The 22,970-nt window shown below is 49.7% G+C and overlaps 1 protein-coding gene across 9 annotated transcripts in view; it reads left to right on the forward strand.

The window, feature by feature from the left end:
• Nucleotides 1-22,970, forward strand: part of LOC140402859 (ena/VASP-like protein) — a 421,629-nt gene that overhangs the window by 290,184 nt on the left and 108,475 nt on the right. Inside the window, exon 1 of one of the 9 annotated variants that reach the window (XM_072490537.1) lies at nucleotides 17,652-17,936. The exons of the other annotated variants lie outside the window; for them this stretch is intronic. Within the exon in view, the coding sequence (XP_072346638.1) occupies nucleotides 17,870-17,936 (67 nt within the window). The 5' untranslated portion in view covers nucleotides 17,652-17,869. Of the gene's footprint in view, nucleotides 1-17,651; nucleotides 17,937-22,970 lie in introns of those variants that run through there. 9 annotated transcript variants of the gene reach the window in all.

A 22,970-nucleotide genomic window follows, 5' to 3' on the forward strand; every position in this document is an offset into this window, starting at 1 on the left:
TAAACACAACCGCTTACACAATCATCAATGTTGTGCAATCCCGTAGTGCCGCAGTGGTAAGGTGATGTGGAATTGGTGCCGTGTACGCGGAGCGGGGGGGGTTGGTGGGTGTGAGAAACACCGCTCACTTGATAATAATTTACACTTAGCCAAATTCTGAAGAAGTATTTTATTCAGTTGATCTTGCAAGAACGGGTGCCGCCTGTCAACATTAGCAGGCATACCGAGCAGACACAGCATTAGTCCATATATACAATCTCTAAACACACCCCGTCCTCTGCCTTGCTGGCAGTTTCCTTATCAGTTATTCCTTATTTGGAACTTGTTATGTTTTAGAATGAGGAACCTATCCCCACCTGCATCTTGTTATTGCAAGTTCTGTTTATCCCGAAGGTCAGTCACGTACACAGTTACAAAACTTTGGCACTGCAGTTTACACAAAACTCCACTTGACATCCTATTTCCCATCAAGCACTATTATTTGTGAGCCAGAGTTATTCATGTGAAAACAACATAAAATGCTCATTTCTCATAATTCCCCTTTTTTTTCTTTTTACTCTTGTTGCTTTTTCCCACTCTGTCGCCCCTTCTAGCCTACCCCAAAATTGTCCAACATCCTCTCAACCTCTCTTTCTATGGGGTCGTCCTCCCCTTCAGTCTTCCCTCCTTCTAGTAGGCAAATTGTTTCCTGGCCTCCTTTACCCAGGGGTAATGGCATCTGCTTGGTCAAGGCTGTTTCGATGAGCCTCTGCACCAAGCCTCGTACGCACGGGAAGATGCAACAGCCTATTGCCACCAATGCTCCTATGACTACGATAATGGAGGTGAGGGTGGATACAATTCACCCTTTCCATTTCCCAAACATTGATTCAAGCCACCCAGTCATGGATGTGTCTGCCCCCGAGTTGTCTGCCATTTCCTCAGCCAGAGTGGTTAATCCTTGTAGCGCACGGGTAATCGATCCGTCGGGTGCCGTGTTGTTGGGGAAAAACGTGCAACACTGTCCCTTGAGCATCACGCATACACCACCTTTCTCTGCCAAAATCATATCCAGAGCCAATCTATTCTCCCAGGCCATTCTACTGGTTGCGTCCAGTTGTTCCGCTCTGCCCTTTACGGCGTCTCTGGTATAATTTATGAACCTTTGTTGATTATAGTATATATAGTTTATCCAATCCACATTTTTACTGATCGTAACCCACCAGAAGAGGGACTCGAACCCAGCTGCGATCTGATTTTGGGCTTTGAACTCGTCTGGTACTCCTCTGGGGATGCCAATGGAGTCCAGGTAATTCTGCCATCAAATGAGGTGGGTATGCCCCGTTTAGATCGTTTCCCTTTTACACTCCCCTTCTCCTTTTGTCTTTCATAGGCTATACTGAACAGTATGGCTAGCTGAACTAATGTGCATGTCCCTTTCCATTGGGGGGGTAGAGTGGGTCTTAGGATTTTTCCTCCGCAATAGCACCATATATCTGCACGTGGTATTTTTAGTGATGAGTAATTGCCCTGGGTGGTCACGTTCTTAGTCTCAAGACACGTCTTGAGTTATCCCATGTCTTTACTTAGTCCCGTATCAGAACGACTTATACACGATTTATGATGCGTCACGGTAACCAAGAAGGAGAGAGGGTTTGCTGATTGTTTCTGCTTAACAGGAGGAAACATCAGAGATAGGGCAGTGCAGGTCTTGTTGCCCCAGGCTGTCACATCTTGGTACAAGGCCATCATGCATTCCATGCTCCCTCTATTGTCTGTCCACCCCAGGGAAAGGGCTCCAGATGGGCCTGTGGTCTACCTGATGCGCAAGCATAACAATTGTCTTTCTTCAGCGTCTGGGCCGAATACCTCACCCACTCAATCCACGCATTCTGTCCCTCATAGCCGGTCTCTATCTCAAAGGCTTGCTCTAAATCTTTTACTTCAATTATTTTGACTCCCTGTCCGTCCTCCTTCTTGTCGTTCCTAGTTCCATTAGTGGGAGTTGCTCCCTGGTCTAATGAGATACGGAAGCAGCATTTAGCCCCGCTATTTTTCATTTTTACCCCGAATAACTTATTTCTCAGTGAACAATGCTTAGTGCCTGTCTCGGTCCAGGCCGTGTGTTTTACGGTGATGTATAGGGGGTTACAAGTTCCAGCCTTGCACGTTGAGGGGGAATTTCCACTAATCTGGTGAATGGATACGACCGGTGGTGCCCCTCTGCGATTGGGCGACTGGCACAACCTTTTCAGCCAACCCCCCCTTCCTCGGTAATCACCCCCCCTCGGTAATAATCAAGAGACTCCACCCTAAATTCCTTTCCATTCCCCGCTGACTCACAGTCTATGAGAGTGCATAGATCAGTCCGTATTACCTGAGGGTACCGACTTTCTGGGATTGTCAATGTAACCAGACGACCGTTTCCTTCCTCCCACATTATTAGTATTATTATACATTGCATAGTCCATTTTAGCTGAAGTTTCGTCATATTATTGAATAGTTCAGGATTCAGTGTCTTTTCAACCTTATCTTTAATGGTTCCTCACTGGCCTCCACATGCCATTGTTCCTGTTCCGGCGGTGATTTCACGGGTCCCTTCGTTCTACTGTAATGAGTCCAACCTTTTTCCGCGGTTCGTATGGCAGTCTCTGTGGTTAACAAGACCAGGAACGGTCCATCCCAAGTGGGTTGAAGCTTGGTTTCCTTCCACGATTTCACCAGTACCCAATCTCCTGGTTTAAATTTGTGGACTGCGAATTCAAGGGGAGGTGTCTGTGCTAGCAGTCCTTGTCTCATGAGGAATGATAATGAGGAAGACAGTGCCAGTATATATTTCTTTACATAGATATCTTTACATTCTGCAATGGGCAATTCTCCCATTATTCCAAGGTATGGCAATCCGAACAACATTTCGTATGGGGACAACCCCAAATCTTTTCTTGGAGCCGTTCGGATTCTTAGAAGGGCTATCGGTAAGCATTTTGTCCAGGGGAGCCTAGTTTCTAGTATTATTTTTGACAAATGATTCATCCTTTCCGCCCGTCCTGACGAGGGGGGGTGCCAAGGAGTGTGGAAGTCCCAATTTATCTCCAAACTGCTCACGGTTTCTTGTAAGACCTGAGAGGTAAAGTGACTTCCCCTGTCCGAGTCTATATTTTCTACCAACCCGTATCGGGGAATTATTTGCTCCAGAATGATTTTAGAGACTCCGCCTGCAGTGGCGGTGGTTGTAGGGTAAGCTTCTACCCAACCCGTAAGGTGGTCTACCAGGACTAACACGTATTTCAGCCTTCCCACGGGTGGTAGTTCAGTGAAATCTACTTGTATGCTTTGGAAGGGTCTCAGGCTTGGTTCCCTCCCACCCATAGTCTGTTTTCTAAGGGCTCCCTTATTGATTCTGATACAGGACATGCATCCCTCTCATACTTGTTTGGCTACAGTGTACATGCCCTTGCACCCATATTTCCTGAGGATTATGTCGCACATAGCCTGAATTCCCCGATGACTTCCTGAGTGTAAATTAGTCATTATTTCTCTCATTATTGGTTTGTTCAGCATTTCCCGGCCATCCGGCATCCGCCATCTTCCCTTTGAATCCTCCTCCACACCCCGCTGTTTTAATTCTTCTTTCTCTTTTTCCGTGAAGTATGGTATCTCCTGGGGAGTATTTATGACTGGGGTCATAATACACAAGGTTATGAGTTCAGGATTCAGGGCCGCTCCTTTTGCCATCTCATCTGCTAATTTATTACCCCTTATTTCCAACGAGTCTCCTCGTTGATGTCCCTTCACATGTACTACTGCTATTTCCCTGGGGAGCATTAAGTTTGTTAGGACTTGCTTTACCAATTCCTCATGGACTAGTTCTTTTCCTCTACTGTTGATCAACCCTCGTTCCTGCCATATCTTCCCAAATGTATGTACTACTCCAAATGCATATTTTGAATCCATATAGACACTCCCATCATTGCCCTCTAGTTCTTTCAAGGCCCGGCTTAATGCATATAATTCACAGGTCTGAGCCGACCAAGAGTTAGGTAGTCTGTCGGCCTCTACGCTATTTTCGCTGCCATCTACTACTGCGTAACCATTATGCTTTTTAATGACCCGGGATGACCCGTCTATAAAGATACGTTTACCAGCGTGCAGCGGGAGGTCTCTGAGATCAGGTCTAACCCTAGTTTGGTATTCTATGATGTCTGCGCATTCATGTTGCACCAGTTTGTTCATTTTTCTCGGTCCCTTTCCACGGGAAGGTGGCTGGGTTAAGGGAAGAATCCATTGTGAGGCACAAATCGTCTCTTTCCACTAATACAGCCTCATATTTGAGGATTCTAGAGTCCGTTGACCACCTTCCTGCCCTTTGATTAAGTATGGTGCGGACTTGGTGCGGGGTGCTAACCACCAAGGACCCCCCAAACGTCAGTTTTCTACTTTCTTCAACCAATATGGCCGTGGCCGCTATTGCTTGAACACATTCTGGCCACCCCCGGGACGCTGGGTCTAATATCTTGGACAAGAAGGCAATTGGCTGCCTTTTATCCCCTAACTTTTGTGTCAGGACTCCTAACGCAGTTCCTTTATCTGCGGTGGCAAATAGATGGAACGGTTTTTCTAAGGAGGGTAAGGCCAAGACGGGAGCCGTCATGAGTGCCTTTTTCAGATCTTCCACGTGTTTAACCTCCTCATCTGTCCATTTGAGGATGTTTGGCTCTTCCTCTAGTAACTTTAGATACAGTCCCTTTGTTTTCTGAGCGTACATGTCTATCCAGCGTCTGCAATAGCCGATCAGTCCCAGGAATTTTCGGAGTTCTCTTTTCGTTTTGGGGTTTTTTATTGCCAGAATGCCTGCTATTCGCTCGGGACTAATCCTTTTTTTTCCCTCACTTATCAGGTGCCCTAGATATTTTACTTCCTTTTCTACATATTGGAGCTTATTCCTTGATACCCGCAATCCCTGTTCTCCCAGAAAATTTAACAATTTGTTTGTGGTTCTTTCTACCTCTCCCTGGTTTTCTCCAGAGACCAATAAGTCATCTACATATTGGAGTAGGGAACTTCCTTTTGTCACCCGGAATTGTTCCAGAACCTTTTCTAGTGCTTGTCCGAATAAGTTGGGAGATTCAGTATACCCTTGCGGGAGGACCGTCCATCTGTATTGTTGTTTACGCCCTGTTTTCGGGTCTTCCCATTCAAAGGCGAATAGGTCCCTACTATTTGGAGCTAAGGGACATGCCCAACATGCGTCTTTAAGATCAATTACGCTGAAGAACTTGTGTTCATTGGGTACTTTACTTAAAATGGTGTATGGGTTAGGGACGACCGGATGTCGCACCTGAACTATTCTATTTATGGCCCTCAAATCCTGCACTAATCGGTAAGTCCCATCTGACTTCTTTACGGACAAGATCGGGGTGTTATATGGAGACATACAGGGTTCTATTAGTCCGGTTGATATAAATCTTTCTATCACGGGTTCTAATCCTTTCCTACCTTCTGCTGAAATTGGATATTGTCTTACACACACCGTCTCCCCTTTCTGTTTCAAAGTTATTTCAACAGGAGTTATTTTGAGTCCACCTCTGTTTTCAGACATTGCCCAGACTTCTGGATTTATCTTTTTCTCTTGGTCTTCCGTAAAAGTGGCCATAGTGGTAACTAATTGTTCTTGTTCTACCCCAATCTCCAGTCCTAATTTGATAATCAAGTCTCTTCCCAATAGGTTGTAGCTCAGACCGGGTATATACAAGAGTCGTTCCCTGATTTCCTCATTTTGCAATCGGAGGATTATGGGTTCAAATATGGGGACCTCGAAACTCTCTCCTTTTATTCCCGAAACATTTAACTTTTTGTCCGATACCTCCGCCCCCTTTGGTTTGAAATTCAAAGATGATCTTGTCGCTCCGGTGTCCACTAGGAACATGGTATCTTCTCTATGGGGACCCACCTCTATGTTTAGCAAGGGTTCTCAGTGAATCCCCGAGCGGGGGAACCCCTGACTTCCCTATTCGGTATCGGTATAATTCATGTAATTGGCAGCTTTCTTCCCGTTCCCTGTCCGGGCAGTCCCGTTTGAAGTGACCCATTCTCCCGCAGTTAAAACACCCCGCCTGTTGACTATTGTTGTATCCTCCTCGTCTCCCCTGACTCCCTCTGCCACGTCCTCTTCCTCTTCCTCTGAATCCTACATCCTGATACCCTCTTCTTGGTTCTCCTATACCCGCTTGTCCCTGTTTGCTCACTACCTCATTTACAGTTGCAACCATCAGTTTTGTTTTCTGTTTTTCCTTCACATCCTCCCGTCTTACAAATACCTTCTGTGCTTCTCTTAGTAATTCATCTAGAGATTTCTCATTCCAATCCTCTATTTTCTGTAACTTTTTATGTATGTCAGGTCAGGATTTGGTCACAAAGTGGACCTTCAGTAGTCCCTGTCCTACTGGGTCGTTAGGGTCTAGTCCAGAATACTTCCTTACTGATTCCCGAAGTCGCTCTAAGAACGCTGAGGGGGTTTCCGTCCCTTCCTGTCTAATTTCGAAGGCTTTATTTAGATTATGTACCTTGGGCACCGCTTCCCTTATGCCCTCAATGATAATATCTCTCAGATCTCTCATTCGATCTCTATGGCCCTGTGACTGATGGTCCCACCCTGGATCCTGATTGGGGTACTTTTCTTCTGCTGTTGCTCCGTGTTCCCCTGGCGGGTGATTATTCTCCCACCGTCGCATGCCTGCTCTTCTAATCATACCTCTTTCTTCCCCCGTGAATAGGATACTCATAATGGACATTAATTCGGTCCATGTGTATATATTAGGACCTAAGAACTGATCGATTGTTCTGCCAGTCCTAAGGGGTCTTCCATTAACGTCTTCATCTCTTTTTTGAATGCTCTGACTTCTCCTGAATTTAAAGGAGAATTTACAAATCCTACATCCCTCTCCCCAACAGGGACTTCCCGAAGGGGGTTCATTTGTGTTATTTCTGTTTCCTCTCCCTGCCCTTTCGCGGATCTTAATTGCATTTTATTCTCTCCTTTTTCAGGGACTTTCTCTGATTTGCCTTTATTCATTTGTTGGTCATTTGACGAGTCATTGTCGTTTGACTTGTTCTTATAAGGGGGTGGCAAATTATCTAGGACGTCCCCTGTGGGATTAATGGATATATTCTGGTGGCGTTCCTGCTGGGAAGCCAACAACTCGCGTAACTTACTTCTTTATCGGAACAGGGGGCGAAATTCTCCGGAGACGGCGCAATGTCCGTCGACTGGCGCCCAAAACGGCGCCAATCAGACGGGCATCGCGCCGCCCCAAAGGTGCGGAATGCTCCGCATCTTTGGGGGCCGAGCCCCAACATTGAGGGGCTAGGCCGACGCCGGAGGTATTTCCGCCCCGCCAGCTGGCGGAAACGGCCTTTGTTGCCCCGCCAGCTGGCGCGGAAATGACATCACCCCGCGCCCCCCCCCCCAAGGACCCCGGAGCCCGCCCACGCCGCCTTGTCCCACCGGTAAGGTAGGTGATTTAATTTACGCCGGCGGGACAGGCAATTTATCGGCGGGACTTCGGCCCATCCGGGCCGGAGAATCGAGCAGGGGGGCCCGCCAACCGGCGCGGCGTGATTCCCGCCCCCGCCGAATATCCGGTGCCGGAGACTTCGGCAACCGGCTAGGGCGGGATTCACGCCAGCCACCGGCGATTCTCCGACCCGGCGGGGGGTCGGAGAATGTCGCCCAGGGTCTTTTATCATTGACATATATATTCAAAATTTGGCACACCCAATCTTCGTCTGAACAGTATTTTGGCCAAAAGACTGAGGGTTTACGGATTGCTTCTTTTATTCATATGAAACAACAACATTTTATCACTGTTTTCCTGTCCTTATTTTTTGTACAACTCTCAAAATCCCAATTAACTAACATCCGACCCAATGGACTTTCTGGTGGGATATCCTTAGGGATTTTCTTATCGGGGCCGTCTCCTTGTTTCGAGTTTTTACTTCCCATTGTAATGTAATCAACTTTCACTTATTTCTAAGTATAGTGTCTAGTTATGACTGGTCCATCAAACAATCACAATTTTCAAAGTACTTATATCATCAATCCGCCCATAAACTTATACGGATTTCTAGATATTAACTCAAGAGTCCTTATATCATCAATCCGACCATAAACTTATGCGGATGTCTAGATATGAACTCAAGTCAACAAGGTAATACTTAAAAGTCGTTTTTCTTACCTTGCTCCATGCACAGAGTTGCCTGACTTTCACGGCGTGCCTGCCACTATATTTCGTTATTTACTTCTTCAGAATGACTACCCTAGGAACGTGTTCAGTTGACCATGGATGATTACTCAAGACGAAGTACGAGACCGTTTAAATAACGGGACGCGTCTTCTCGGTTCCTCTTGAGCCGCCCCCTCGATCAATGAAGACTATCCCGGACGAGCCCCCAATTGTGAGAAACACCGCTCACTTGATAATAATTTACACTTAGCCAAATTCTGAAGAAGTATTTTATTCAGTCGATCTTGCAAGAACGGGTGCCGCCTGTCAACATTAGCAGGCACACCGAGCAGACACAGCATTAGTCCATATATACAATCTCTAAACACACCCCACCCTCTGCCTTGCTGGCAGTTTCCTTATCAGTTATTCCTTATTTGGAACTTGTTATGTTTTAGAATGAGGAACCTATCCCCACCTGCATCTTGTTATTGCAAGTTCTGTTCATCCCGAAGGTCAGTCACGTACACAGTTACAAAACTTTGGCACTGCAGTTTACACAAAACTCCACTTGACACCCTATTTCCCATCAAGCACTATTATTTGTGAGCCAGAGTTATTCATGTGAAAGCAACATAAAATGCTCATTTCTCATAGTGGGTGCAGCGTGGTGCCCGTGTGCAGGACTGACGGTGCAAGTGGCAGTGTTCAGCGAATCCCTATCCCACGGTGCGTGAACCGTGCGGCCCCCAACGCGTCGCGTGCCTGCTGTCCTCGACGGTGCCGTCGTGCAGCCTCCTGGATGTAACCAGCACCCGGGCAGTGTCTGTGTCCTGCGCCCCTCCCCCCACCCTGATGTACGCCATCCTCCTCCTCCTCTTCCTCCTCCCCTTCGTTTGCGTTAGCTCCGGTGCCGTCGGGTCCTCGCTCCATCTCCTCCACCAGTGCATCTCCCCTCTGCATGGAAATGTTGTGCAGCGCACAGCAGACCACAACTATGCGACCAACCCTGTCGGGCCGGTACTTCAGGGCCCCTCCAAAGCGATCCAGGCATCTGAATCACATCTTCAACAGGCCGAAGCACCGCTCCACCACACCCCTGGTTGCTGCATGGGCCTCGTTGTATAGGCTCTCCGCGTTGGTCTGAGGCCTCCGAATTGACGTCATCAGCCATGACCTCAACAGATAGCCCCTGTCGCCCAGCAACCAGGCCCTCAGCCGGGGGGGCATCCATCGAACATTGCGGGGATGAACGACTGTGCCAGAATGTAGGCGTCATGCACACTCCCGGGGTACCTTGCACACACGTGCATGAACTTCATGTGGGGGTCGCACACCACCTGAATGTTCATGGAGTATGCGCCCTTCCTGTTCATGAACGCTTCCCTGTTGTCTGCAGGTGGGCACATGGGGACGTGCACACCATCGATGACACCCTGGACCATTGGTATCCCGGCCACCTTGACGAATCCACGTGCCCGTGCATCCTGCTGTGCTCGGTCCTCGGGGAATTTAATGTACCTGTCCGCGACGGCGTACAAGGCGTCGGTCATGGCCCTGATGCACCTGTGGACCGATGCCTGTGAGATCCCGGATAGGTCCCCGCTCGGCGCCTGGAAGGAACCGGTAGCGTAAAAGTTTAGGGCCACCGTCACCTTGACGGAGACTGGTATAGCGTGTCCTCCTCCCATTCCACGTGGTGCGATGTGCGCCCCGAGTTGGCATATATGTGCGACCGTCCCCCTGCTGAACCGTAGTCTCCTCCTGCATGTGATGTCCGGTAGGGCCTCGAACGACATTCTGTCACGGTACACCCTAGGCCTTGCTGGACGCCTGTGGCACCCTGGCACCACCATCAGTGGCTCCTCCTCCTCCTCCTCCCCCCCCAAGCACTTCGATATCAGTGCCCGCTTCCTGTGCATTCCTCGCCGTCGCGGGGTCAATGTTCCTCTTGGCATCCCCCTGGACATTCCGGGCCTGAGCGCCTGCGGCCTGCGCAGCGGCGACGGGCCATTCTGCGGCCATCTCCTCTGCTGCAGCAGCAGCCGCTGCATCTGCAGCTACTGTGGGCCGTCTGAGTCTCCGCTGCCAGATGGCCACCTGCAGAGCTGCGGCTCCAACCACGGCAGTGAACATCGCTGTCTGGTTGGCAAACATGGCAACCTGCAGGAGGGTGGTGGGGGGCAGAGAAATGACACATTACACTGAGGTTCTTCCACACCTCGGCAGCCGGTTTGCATGGGATACCTGTGTGCCCCGGTGGCCTGGTCGCGCTGCAGATATGCAGCCAGCCTAACACCTGGTCACTGTCTGCGTCCAACGGTCACTTCACACCGACCTCCTCACCAGTGTGCCAGTTGCCTGTGCCCATCAGCCACACGACAACCTGCGGCCGTGTCCTCGTCACCGTCCTGCCATATCAGGGCGGCTGACATGCAGCATCCGCAGATGGACGACACCCTCCACACTCTCCCTGACCCACCTCCACTCCCTCCCTCACCCCCTCCCGCCTCCACACTCTCCCTCACCTGCCTCCCACTTCCACTCCCTCCCTCCCCCTCCCTCCTCCACATTCTCCCTCACCCCCCTCCCACCTCCACTCCCTCCCTCAACCCCCCCTCCCACCTCCACTCCCTCCCTCACCCCCCTCCCACCTCCACTCCCTCCATCACTCCCCTCCCACCTCCACTCCCTCCCTCACCCCCCTCCCGCCTCCACTCCCTCCCTCACCCCCCTCCCACCTCCACTCCCTCCATCACTCCCCTCCCGCCTCCACTCCCTCCCTCAACCCCCCCTCCCACCTCCACTCCCTCCATCACTCCCCTCCCGCCTCCACTCCCTCCCTCACCCCCCTCCCACCTCCACTCCCTCCCTCAACCCCCCCTCCCACCTCCACTCCCTCCCTCACTCCCTTCCCGCCTCCACTCCCTCCCTCAACCCCCCCTCCCACCTCCACTCCCTCCCTCACCCCCCTCCCGCCTCCACTCCCTCCCTCACCCCCCTCCCACCTCCACTTCCTCCATCACTCCCCTCCCACCTCCACTCCCTCCCTCACTCCCCTCCCACCTCCACTCCCTCCCTCACCCCGCCCTCCCACCCCCCCCACCCCCCGTTGAGCGCAGGTGTGAACGGCGACGGCGTGAACTGGGATCACGCCGTCGGGACTTCGGCCTGTCCGGGCCGGAGAATAGCGGGGGTAGCGGAGAATCGACATTTTGGGTGACTCGGGCGATTCTCCGGCCTGCGCCGCGCAGAACTCGACGGGGCCGATTTCGCCGCCTGTGTGAATCGCGGGAGGGCTTCGGACCGGCGTCGCACGGAAAACTGGCGCGCCAGGCGATTCTCCCAACCGGCGCAGCATCGGAGAATCGCGCCCGTTGTTCTTCAGTCTCTAAGAGGTTTTGGTTAAAACATATTGAAACAGAAGGCACATTTTCCCAGTTTTACTGAGATAAGACTGGTAGAATGTTTTCTTTGAAGAGAGAAAATGGAAGTGTTCAGATTATGCACCAATTGTCATTTTTTCGAGTTCTGTGGGAAATAAGATAGGGCGAAGGGGAGAAAAGCATGTGTTCTTCATGCAACGCTGCTTCGGTTTGCAAACACACTGAATTCTGAAACCAGTTTGTTGAAGAGTGCAGGAGGGGATTCTGGGAACAGCACCATGAATACCTAAAAATGTGGTGTCACCTGATGAAGCTACAACATAAGACGACTTGTATACCAAACAGCTGAAGTGGCATGCAATGGACGGAGCAACCAGTGGAGCAGATTTAAGCTCTGCAGTCCTGCCACATCCAGTCGTGAATGGTGGTGGACAAATAAACAACCATCTGGAAGAAGAGGCTCCACAAATATCGCCATCCTCAATGATGGGGGAGCCCAGCTCAGCAGTGCAGAAGATAAAACTGAAGCATTTGCCACCATCTGCAGCCAGAAGTGCTGAGTGGATGATCCATCTCAACCTCCTCCCGAGGTGCTCACAGCATCTCACTTTCCAGTCTTCAATCAATTCAATTGACTCCAAGTGGCATCAAGAAAAAGCTGAAGGCACTGAACACTGCAAAGGCTAAGGTCTCTTACAACATTCCGGCAGCATTCTGTGCTCCAGAACTATTCACACCAGAAACTGAACTGGACTACTCAGATAAATACTGCGGGTGCAAGAGCAGGTCAGTGGCTGGGAGTCCTGCAGCAACTAATTCACATCCTGCTTCCCCAAAGCCTGCCCACCATCTACAAGGCAAAGTCAGGAATGTGATGGAGGACACCACACTTGCCTGGATGAGTGCAGCTTCAATCACACTCAAGAAGCTCACCACCATCCAGGGCAAAGCAGCCTGCTTGATTTTCACCCCATCAATGATCTTAAATGTTTTTCCCTCCACCACCGACACACAGTGGCAGCAGTGTGCACCATCTACAAAAGGCACTTGTAGAAACTCACCAAGGCTTATTCAAACTTATGTCCCCTCCCACCTAGAAGGACAAGGGCAGCAGCCCCGTGGAAACAACATCACCTGCAAGTTCCCCTCCAAGCCACATGCCATCCTGACTTAGAAATACATTGCCGTTCTGTCACTTTCGTTGGGTCAAAATTTTGGAACTAGCTACCTAACAGCACTGTGGGTTCATCTACACCACAAGGACTGCAGCGGTTCAAGAAGATGGCTCACCACCAACGTCTAGAGGGAAATCAGGGATGGGCAGGAAATGCTGGCCCAGCCAACAACGTTGGCATCTCTTGAATTAATAAGAAACAGATAATCATTTTGCTGTGTTTTGTTGCAAGAAAACGTTAATGCTAAGATTCACATGAATGAGACAGAGCTTCTAATATCGAGCACTCACTTTTGCATTGTTATTTCTGGGTTCTATTCTTGGGTCCCTTCTATTTCCTATCTATTAGAACCTTAGTTAGGCCACACTTGGAGTATAGTGTTCAATTCTGGTCGCCACACTACCAGAAGGATGTGGAGGCTTTAGAGAGGGTGCAGAAGAGATTTACCAGAATGTTGCCTGGTATGGAGGGCATTAGCTATGAGGAGCGGTTGAATAAACTCTGTTTGTTCTCACTGGAACGAAGGAGGTTGAGGGGAGACCTGATAGAGGTATACAAAATTATGAGGGGCATAGACAGAGTGGATCGTCAGAGGCTTTTCCCCAGGGTAGAGGGGTCAATTACTAGGGGGCATAGGTTTAAGGTGAGAGGGGCAAGGTTTAGAGTAGATGTACGAGGCAAGTTTTTTACGCAGAGGGTAGTGGGTGCCTGGAACTCGCTACCGGAGGAGGTAGTGGAAGCAGGGACGATAGGGACATTTAAGGGGCATCTTGACAAATATATGAATAGGATGGGAATAGAAGGATACGGACCCAGGAAGTGTAGAAGATTGTAGTTTAGTCGGGCAGCATGGTCGGCACGGGCTTGGAGGGCCGAAGGGCCTGTTCCTGTGCTGTACATTTCTTTGTTCTTTGTTTGTTAAATGCTGTCACTCAGCAATGTCATCTGAAAACAGTGTCAGTTTCCACATTTTTGCGAACAGCATCCGCTACCTCACCATTACCTCTCTTATCCACATACCTGTTGCTAGATCATCAACTGCTTGTCTGATACCCAAAACTGGATGAGTGGAGGCTTCCTCCAATTGTCTTTGGTTGCAGCCACAAACCCGGTTTCCGAGCCACTGATTCCATCCATCCCTCTTGTTGACCGCTGTCTGCAGCCGAACCAGACTCTCTGCAACCTTTGTGTCCTACTTGATCACAATATGAGCTTCTGCCCACCACTAATGCCCCCTATTCCCACATCAGTATCATCACCCAACTCTACCCCCGCCTCAGCTCATGTGCTGCTGAAATCCTTATTCCAAGTCTGTGTTATCTCTGGACCAGGGGTTTTCAAACTTAGGGTCGCGACCCGTGGGTAGGTCGCGGGCAAGTTTCGGGAGAGTCGCAGCGCTTGGTCGTGGCGTTCCCAATCACAGGTGGAACGCCCAACGGCCGCGACTGGATTTTTAAAATGTACAGGCGCCGGAGTGTGGCGACCAGGGAATTTTCACAGTAACTTCATTGCAGTGTTAATGTAAGCCTACTTGTGACAATAATAGACATTATAAGGATTATATAGATGGGGGACAGGAGAGCAACATCATAACTGGCTCAGTAAAATCATTAGACATAACTCGATACCTCTATAGCCGCACCAGAGACTAAGGGAGAGACAGAAACATTCAGCGTATTAAGATGTCCCAAGACATTTCACAGGAGCAATATAAAACAAAATTTGACACAGAGCACAGGGGTGAATGATGAATGGGATATGCTGCAAGTTAGGATTTGGACAGCAGATCTTTTTGATGATGTTAGGTTTATGGAAGGTAGAACACAGAAGGTCGACCAGGAGAACATTGGAATAGTGAAATTGAGTGATTACAAAGGCACGGATAAGACTTTCAACAACAAATGAGCTGAGGCAGGAGATCTCCTGCGGAAGTACCTCTCTAAAATTTAATGGATTTTTCATTTAATATGAATGCCTATGACATTGCCATGGGCAGAAGGTTCAAGAATAAATAGTTAAAGAATTAGGGCCGAATAAACTTCTTCACAGTGTTTGTGAGGCGATTCACTTCCTGGGTTCGTAATTCAGAAAGAAACAGTGTCATCATTGAAGACTAGATGGAATTGGTGGTGAAGGAAAAGTGTCCGGAGGATATGGGACAGGGTAGGTGAATATGATCAGAACTATTCAGTAAATGGATAGTAAAAGCCGACATGGACTGGTTGCTCACGTATAAAAACACTGCTCTGATTCTTGATGTAGTTACAGGCTTTGACCACTGAAGGTGCTGTGCAATACTTTTCCTCCGTCAAACACATTTCTTTCTCCAGGTTAAAGTGAACATGCAGAACATGCAAGTACATGTCACCCTTCTAAAAGCTTATTAAAATTACTTTCTTTGAAAGTATTTACTTTTCCCTTTTCAATTTACATTGGGCCACTATTTCCTGCCTGCACTGTCTCCATTTTGGCCTATTTAGGCATCCCATAACCTCAGTTTTGGCTCTTTCCCTCAAGCAAGTTTAATTTTAGCGCATGGAACCATGACTTTCTGGCCCACAGCAGTCTATTACCTTTTATTTGATATGGGTCCATAAGATTAATATAAGATCAACCTGTTTGACAAGCACCAACATTTTGGGCTTAGGGTTACTAACCCCTGACCTACTCAGAGCACCAAACACAAAGACCGCGATCCTCCAGCCACGCTGTGTCGGAAGAGCAGCTCACCCAGTGAAAGCCGGGAGACCCCACTCCTGGGATCTACCCACCTCACTATGCCTCGCGAGATTTAACAAATTTGAGTTGCCCGCAGTGAATGGGTCCGGTGTTTGCAGGTGAGGGATTTTGTCCGAAAGCAGGTACCGTCCTGTCCTCACCTGCCGCTTCTAGGGCTGCAGGACAAGGTGGTGTCAAGAAAAGGCATAGGGGAGGATAATGTGTCAGAAATTTACAAGGAGTTGATGGATTAGGAGGGATCCCTGATAGGGATAGTGAAGCGTAAGGGGGAAGTAGAGTTGGGAAGGGAGGTGGAGGCTGGCGTGTGGGAGGAGGCTTTGAGGAGAGTGAATGCATCCTCATCGTGCATTAGGCTTAGCCTCATTCAGTTTAAGGTGGTCCACAGGACATAAATGATGGCAGCCAGGATGAGCAGGTTTTTTGATGTGGTGGAAGATAGCTGTGGGCGGTGTGCGTGTGGGCCCGCATGTTTTGGGCCTGTCCGTAGCTTGGGGCATTCTAGCAGGGGTTTGCCGACGGTATAATAATAATAATAATCATTTATTGTCACAAGTAGGTTTCAATGAAGTTATGAAGATACTGGAAAAGCCCCTGGTTGCCACATTCCGGCGCCTGTTTGGGGAGGCCGGCAGGGGAATTGAACCCACGCTGTTGGCATTGATCTGCATTACAAGACAGCTGGTTAGCCCACTGTGCTAAGCCAGCCCCTATAGCGGAGGGGTCTTGTAGGTGAAGGTGGTCCTGAGTCCAGAAGTGCCGATTTTTGGAGTGACAGAAGACCCGGGAGTCCAGGGGGCGAGGGAGGCCGATGTCTTGGCCTTTGCCTCCCTGGTAGTCCGGAGACAGATCTTATTACAATTAAGGCACTCGGGGGGGCCCCGAAACCGGGGGGGGTGGGTGAGTGACCTGACAGTTTCTTAGGCCGGAGAAGATAAACTTCGCCTTGAGAGGGTCTGTCGAGGGGCTTGCCCGGAGATGGCAGCCATTCAGCGACTTATTTGAGAACAGTTAAGATGTCAGCAGTGGGAGGGGTGTAAAATAGGGAGGTAGCGGAGTGGGAGGCGGGATGGTGGGGTGTTAGGTTTTTAATTGCTTTGTTTATTTGCAGCCCTGTTGGCTGGTTTTGTTTAGTGGTTATGTTTGATGTGTAAATATCTAAATGCCTCAATAAAATATATATTTTTTAAAACGATTCTCTGGTACTCCGTGCAGAGAGAATCAGGGGGTGTGGTTTCTGCCGTCACGCTGGCAGCGTACAGCCCAATGGTGCCAGCAATGCCGGCTAAATGCACTCTGATCTGTGTTGGAAAGAAACTCCACCAACCTCTCCCCACCCCTCCAAAACCTACAAGCATCGGGACAACACCCACCCCCCCCCCCCCCCCCATACAACATCGGGGTTAAATCCCCCCCTACGCACAGATAAGGGGAACCCCCCCCCTCACAAATGTGGCTCCCCAGAAGGCCCGCCCCTGGTATAAACCCCTGGCATAGCCACCCTGGGAAGTGCCGAGCACTGCTTGTTCATGTCTCTCTCCCCCAGGGGCTGTACATACCTCTGTGCCCCCCCTGGCGAGTTCTCCCCAACCACTTCCCATTTCCTTATCAGGGTGGAAGCATATGGCGATGAAGCCGATTTAAGTGGGGCGGGGGAGCATCATTACATCACCAGCGAGGGGCAGGCAAAATCAGAAAGCGAGATCTCACTGGCCCCCTGACGTTTCTGATCCCAGATGTGTTGCTTTTTTTCACGGATTATCGGCTGTCTGCTTATCCACACTCCCATTTAAATTCTATTGATTCCCCCATGATTCTTCACACATTTTCTTCTGTGCTGTAACTTGACTCTTGAACTCTGCCGCATTTTACCATGACAAGTGACATGTGATGCTGATGCTTTTCGGGCAGGGTCTGACTTGTTAAGCCCCTTCTCCGATTTCTTACTATCTACAGACTGCCCAGTGTAATACATATATGGTCGACGCGGATTGATGTCAGCTTTTCTTGTCACTGACAATCTGATTGGAAGGATGCTGTTCCAAAATATCCAAGCAGCTTTAACGATCCGTAGCTGCAATGAAACCATTCCGAGCCATTTTCCCGTGGTGGGGGTGGTGAGAGGGCTGGGGGCAGGGAGGGAGGTGAGGTTGGTGAGTGTGCAAAGAAGGAGGCTGCCTAGCATGGGATTTCCCTGTCCATGCTTAATTTTAGTACTTACGCTGTGGTTCCTTGTGGACTATACTTCAGCTGTGTGCCTTTTTCAGTGTAAATAACAGGTGCTCAGAACGGAATAAGGAAAGCCTTTATTAAAAAAACAAAAATCTGTCCTGCTAATGTTGAAAATCAAAGAGAAACGTTTTCACACAAAATGCCAGTCCAGCAAGCTCACCAGGACCATAATCGGAGGGTTAGTCGGACGACTATTACCTTAACTAGTAAGTGGAGAAAGTCTTCTGACATTTGCTAGAAGTGTTTTACTGGAGTAGACGGAGGTTCATTTTTAATTTTATTATATTTTACATTTAAAACAAAAATTGTGTCCTAAATCTAAACTTTTATCCACATTTTGGAATTGATTTACTGAATGTAGTGTTCAGCAAATGGCTGACTTTGTAGAAAGTGGTGTCATTATTTGGTGAGAGGAATCCAGCAGAAATATTTGGAAGTGAGAAATGTCCTCAATGCTATCCAGCTGATTGCTGAATTATAACCATGTCATTCAGTGCAGTAATCATGTTAATTGAGAATATTAGAATACCAAAGAAATTGATACTGAGGCTAATTCCCTTACCAGCTTAGTTCAACATGGTGTCACAAAGCTGCGTTGCCAAAGGTATTCATGTTTTTCAGGGACCTTTCAGGTTTACTTTGGCCAAATTTTGACAATGATGTTCTCCAGGCAAATTATAAATTTAGTACTGAGAATGGGCGGTGGCATTGAAACGCAAGTAGCTGCTGTTCTCCTTGGTTCAAATGAATGTAACAAAGATGACTCATCGTATTTTTCTTGTTGGATTGAAAAGGACCCTTTCTCCTGGTAAAGTAACTTATGTGATGCTTTAACATAGATAATGGAGGATAAGAAATAATTGATGCTTCAACAACCACACCCTGCCATCAACTAATTGAAATTAGAAAAGTTTTTAAATATTTTATTGGAAAGATAGAATACAAATTGGAAACATTGACGGTTTACCACATCGCTCAGAACACATTCCATTGTAAATATTGAGGGGGCGATTCTCCGAGCTCCTCGCCGGGCTGGAGAATCGCCGCAACCGCGCCACGATGCCCCAACGCTGGCGCGCGATTCTCTGAGGTGCGGGGAATCGGTGCCATTTGCACTGGCTCATTTGGCGCGACGTCGGCCGTGGGCCGATGGAATCGGCGGGGTCGCCGATATTACGGCCCACATGGGCCGAGCAGTCGCCCGGATACGACAGAGTCCCGCCGCCGCCGTTCACCCCTGGTCGCTGCCGGCGGGAACTCTGCGGGAACGCTCTGGGGCAGCCTGTGGGGGGGGGGGGGGGGGGGGGGGGAGGGGGGGGGGGCCTTCACCAGGGGGGGCCTCCGAAAGAGTCTGGCCCGCGATCGGGGCCCACCAAACGGTGGGCCAGCCTCTTTCCCCCCCCCGCCACCCCCCCCCCCCCCCCCACATGGGCCTACTTTCCGCCACGGCCGGCCCCTGAACACCAACACCATGTTGGGTCGGGGCCGGCGCACTAAAGAAGTTCCCCATGCATGCGCAGGATGGCGCGGCCCAACTGCGCATGCGCAGGATTGAGCTGGCCCAACTGCGCATGCACGGGTTGGCGCGGCGCCTAAGAGGCTGGAGTGGCGTGAACCTCTCCAGCCCCGCTGTGGGGGCCAGAATGGGTCGTGCCCGGGCCCTGTTCACCGACGGCGCGAACACTTGGCCTCAATATCGGAGAATCGCCCCCTGAGTTTCCAAAATCTGCGATTCGAGGGACCATGCCAACTGGAAACCTGCCCATACAGCAAGGTTTTAAAAATATATATTTTTGTGAAATTTAGAGTACCCAATTAATTTTTCCAATTAAGGGGCAATTTAGCGTGTTCAATCCTGCTACACTGCACATCTTTTGGGGTGTGGGGGCGAAACCCATGCAAACACGGGGAGAATGTGCAAACTCCACATGGACAGTGACCCAGAGCCGAGATCGAACCTGGGACCTCGGTGCCGTGAGGCAGCAGGGCTAACCCACTGTGCCACCGTGCTGCCCTACCATACAGCAAAGTTACTCATTTTTAAATAATGGCGGATTCCCAACTTGTGGGATTTTGTCTGCAGATTGTTCTTATCCCCAGTGGAAGACTGTCAGTCTGGCTGGTATTTTAGATCAGTTTACAGGTGAGTGGGAAATGGGGAATCAATATTTGATTGATCCTAAAATAGCCCTTGTGTGATGCAGACTGGAATAGCACCAGAGTACAGGGGCAAAATTCTCCGGTATCGGCGCGATGTCCGCCGACCGGCGCCAAAAACGGCGCAAATCAGTCGGGCATCGCACCGCCCCAAAGGTGCGGAATCCTCCGCATCTTGGGGGGCCGAGCCCTAACGTTGAGGGGCTAAGCCCGCGCCAGACTGATTTCCGCCCCGCCAGCTGGCGGAAGTGCCCCGCCAGCTGGCGCGAAAATGACATTGCCGGGCGGCGCATGCGCGGGAGCGGGAGCGGTCGCTCACGGCACCCCGCGCATGCGCAGTGGAGGGAGTCTCTTCCGCCTCTGCCATGGTGGAGACCGTGGCGAAGGCGGAAGGAAAAGAGTGCCCCCACGGCACAGGCCCGCCCGTGGATCAGTGGGCCCCGATCGCGGGCCAGGCCACCGTGGGGGCACCCCCCCCCGGGGCCAGATCACCCCGCGCCCCCCCCAGGACCCCGGAGCCCGCCGGCGCCGCCTTGTCCCGCCGGTAAGAGAGGTGGTTTAATCCACGCCGGCGGGACAGGCATCCTAGCAGCAGGACTTCGGCCCATCCGGGCCGGAGAATCGCGGGGGGGTGCCCGCCAACCGGCGCGGCGCAATTCCCGCCCCCGCCGAATATCTGGTGCCGGAGAATTCGGCAACCGGCGGGGGCGGGATTCACGCCAGCCCCCGGCGATTCTCCGACCCGGTGGGGGGTCGGAGAATCTCGCCCCAGATTCTATCAATGCTAACACACCGTAGAATTTAACTATTTGCTGGCCATTTCTCTACCATTTCTCGAAGATGCCACGCAAATGACTCAGTCTAATAGTTTAGGACAAAGCTCCTGGTTATTCTGACTGAACGCCAGTGTTTATTTCCCTTTGCATGGAGGGGATATTGTGTCTTTAAGAGACTCTTAGCTTCCACTGAGGCTGGATTACCAAATTTACATAATTTATCTAGGACGAACCAATAATTAAATTTTGAATCACTAACGAGTAATAAAAGATGTTCTAAAACATATATTTTAGTATTTTCTCTGTGATAAAACACATGTGAGTGTGGACCAAATATAGTCTCTTTGTGGAATAACTATTCCTCGTCTCCCGCTTTACCCAGTGTTACTGTATCTCATGCAGCTCCATCGCAGTAAACTTGACTTTGTTTTCCAAACAAAAGGTCATTGACACAGGAGGAGGAGGTGGAGTATTTCTCCCTGCAATCATAAATCCAACTTACGTACAAATATTAAACACCATTTAGATTTTTAACAAAATCTGGAAACAAGCAGGTATAATTGAATGTAATTGCCTAAAGGTAGCAGAAAATGTTGGGATAGGCTTTTATAATAGATTTTTTTCAAACGTTGCTGAGCAAGGTAAGAGAGACAGTTTATTTGTTTCAGGTTCGACACATTTTAAGTTTATGGAAATGGCATTAAGTTTCAGAACTTATCAAGGCATAGTCCAGCTGGTGTCTGCATGGATAATTTTAACCTTGTCATTCATGGCGTGATTTTCATTTCATTATATGAACTTGACAAGGGGGGCGATTCTCCGAGCCCCGTGCCGGGCCAGAGAATCGCCTCAACCGCGCCACGATGCCCCGACACGGCGCACGATTCTCCGAGGTGCGGAGAATCGGCGCCATTTGCGCTGGCGAGGCACCGGCCGCTGGAATCGGCGGGGCCGCCGATTCTCCGAGCCAAGCTGCCGCGCCGATACGGCAGAGTCCCGCCGGCGCCGTTCACCCCTGATCGCTGCCGGTGGAACTCTGCGGGAACGGTCGGGGGGCGGCCTGTGGGGAGATGAGTGGGCTCCTTCACCGGGGGGGTCTCCGATAGGGGTCTGGCCCGCGATCGGGGCCCACCAATCGTCGGGCCGTCCTCCCCCCCCGGGCCTGCTTTATGGCGCGGCCTGCCGCTGAACACCGACTCCACCTTGAGTCGGGCCGGCGCGCTAAAGAAGTCCCCCGCGCATGTGCAGGTTGGCGCCGCGCCCATTTGGCGCCGCGAAAGGAGGCTTGAGTGGCGTGAACCACTCCAACGCCGTGCTGGCCCCTACGTAACCGGGCCCGGTTCGCGCCATCTTGAAACGCGATGGCGTTCACGACGGAGCGAACTCTTGGGCCCAATATTGGAGAATCACCCACCTTGCCTCTGTTAATGATGATTTCTGACCTTAAAATTATATCACTTGATAAATTTCCCTGCTCCTCCTGTGGAATCTGCTTTGTTACAAGATGTTGAGCAAAATTTTTAATACATCCCAATTGTGCTGACAATCCATATTCCTTTGCCCACTTGAAAGCTTTGTGTTGAGTGATCCAGGTAATCTAATTAGAATATTGGATTTTTCGCAAATTCTATTTAATTATTGACAGTACACTGTTGTCTTCTTTTCTGCTGCAGAGTATCAGTAACATGTTTAATGTATTATTGGTGCTGTGTACTATGTTAGGTGTACTGGAGCAATCAGTAAGAAAAGTCCATCTGATCACGCCATGCTTAGTAGAGAGTGCATCTGCCATTGCTTCTGTTCCTGTTTCTGCCACTGTAGTCGTTTCCTTTTCTGCAGAATATTCTGTAGGTAACTGATGCAGAAATTTCAACTTAAACCATTTTATCATCATGACTTCTTAATTTTGCGTGTTCTGATTCATTTGCCACACAAAGTGAGTAGGCAATTACAAAACGGAGAGACACCAGATCTGGCAAATCTATTGTACAGTCAACTGCTCAGCGTCTTTGGAATTGCACAGATTCTAATAACATACTTCAGAAATGGATCTTCTACCTGGTGCTTGTTGTCTATATACCCACTTAAAGTCAATGACTCAAGAGATTACATCCAGCAGTGAAGGTACATTTGAGTTCAATCACTTGAAGTCTTGCTGTGGACTACATCTGTATTCTGGTTGATACTGAGTTCTGATGGTTGTGAAGTTATTTATTCATTTGTACATCTCATTGTTCAAAAGGAACCTATTACTGGTTTGCATATCTTTTCATGACTGTTTCATTGTTGGAATGCACATATTTCCCT

The sequence above is a fragment of the Scyliorhinus torazame genome, chromosome 2 (genome assembly GCF_047496885.1).
Source record: "Scyliorhinus torazame isolate Kashiwa2021f chromosome 2, sScyTor2.1, whole genome shotgun sequence".
Taxonomy (NCBI): Eukaryota; Metazoa; Chordata; class Chondrichthyes; order Carcharhiniformes; family Scyliorhinidae; genus Scyliorhinus; species Scyliorhinus torazame.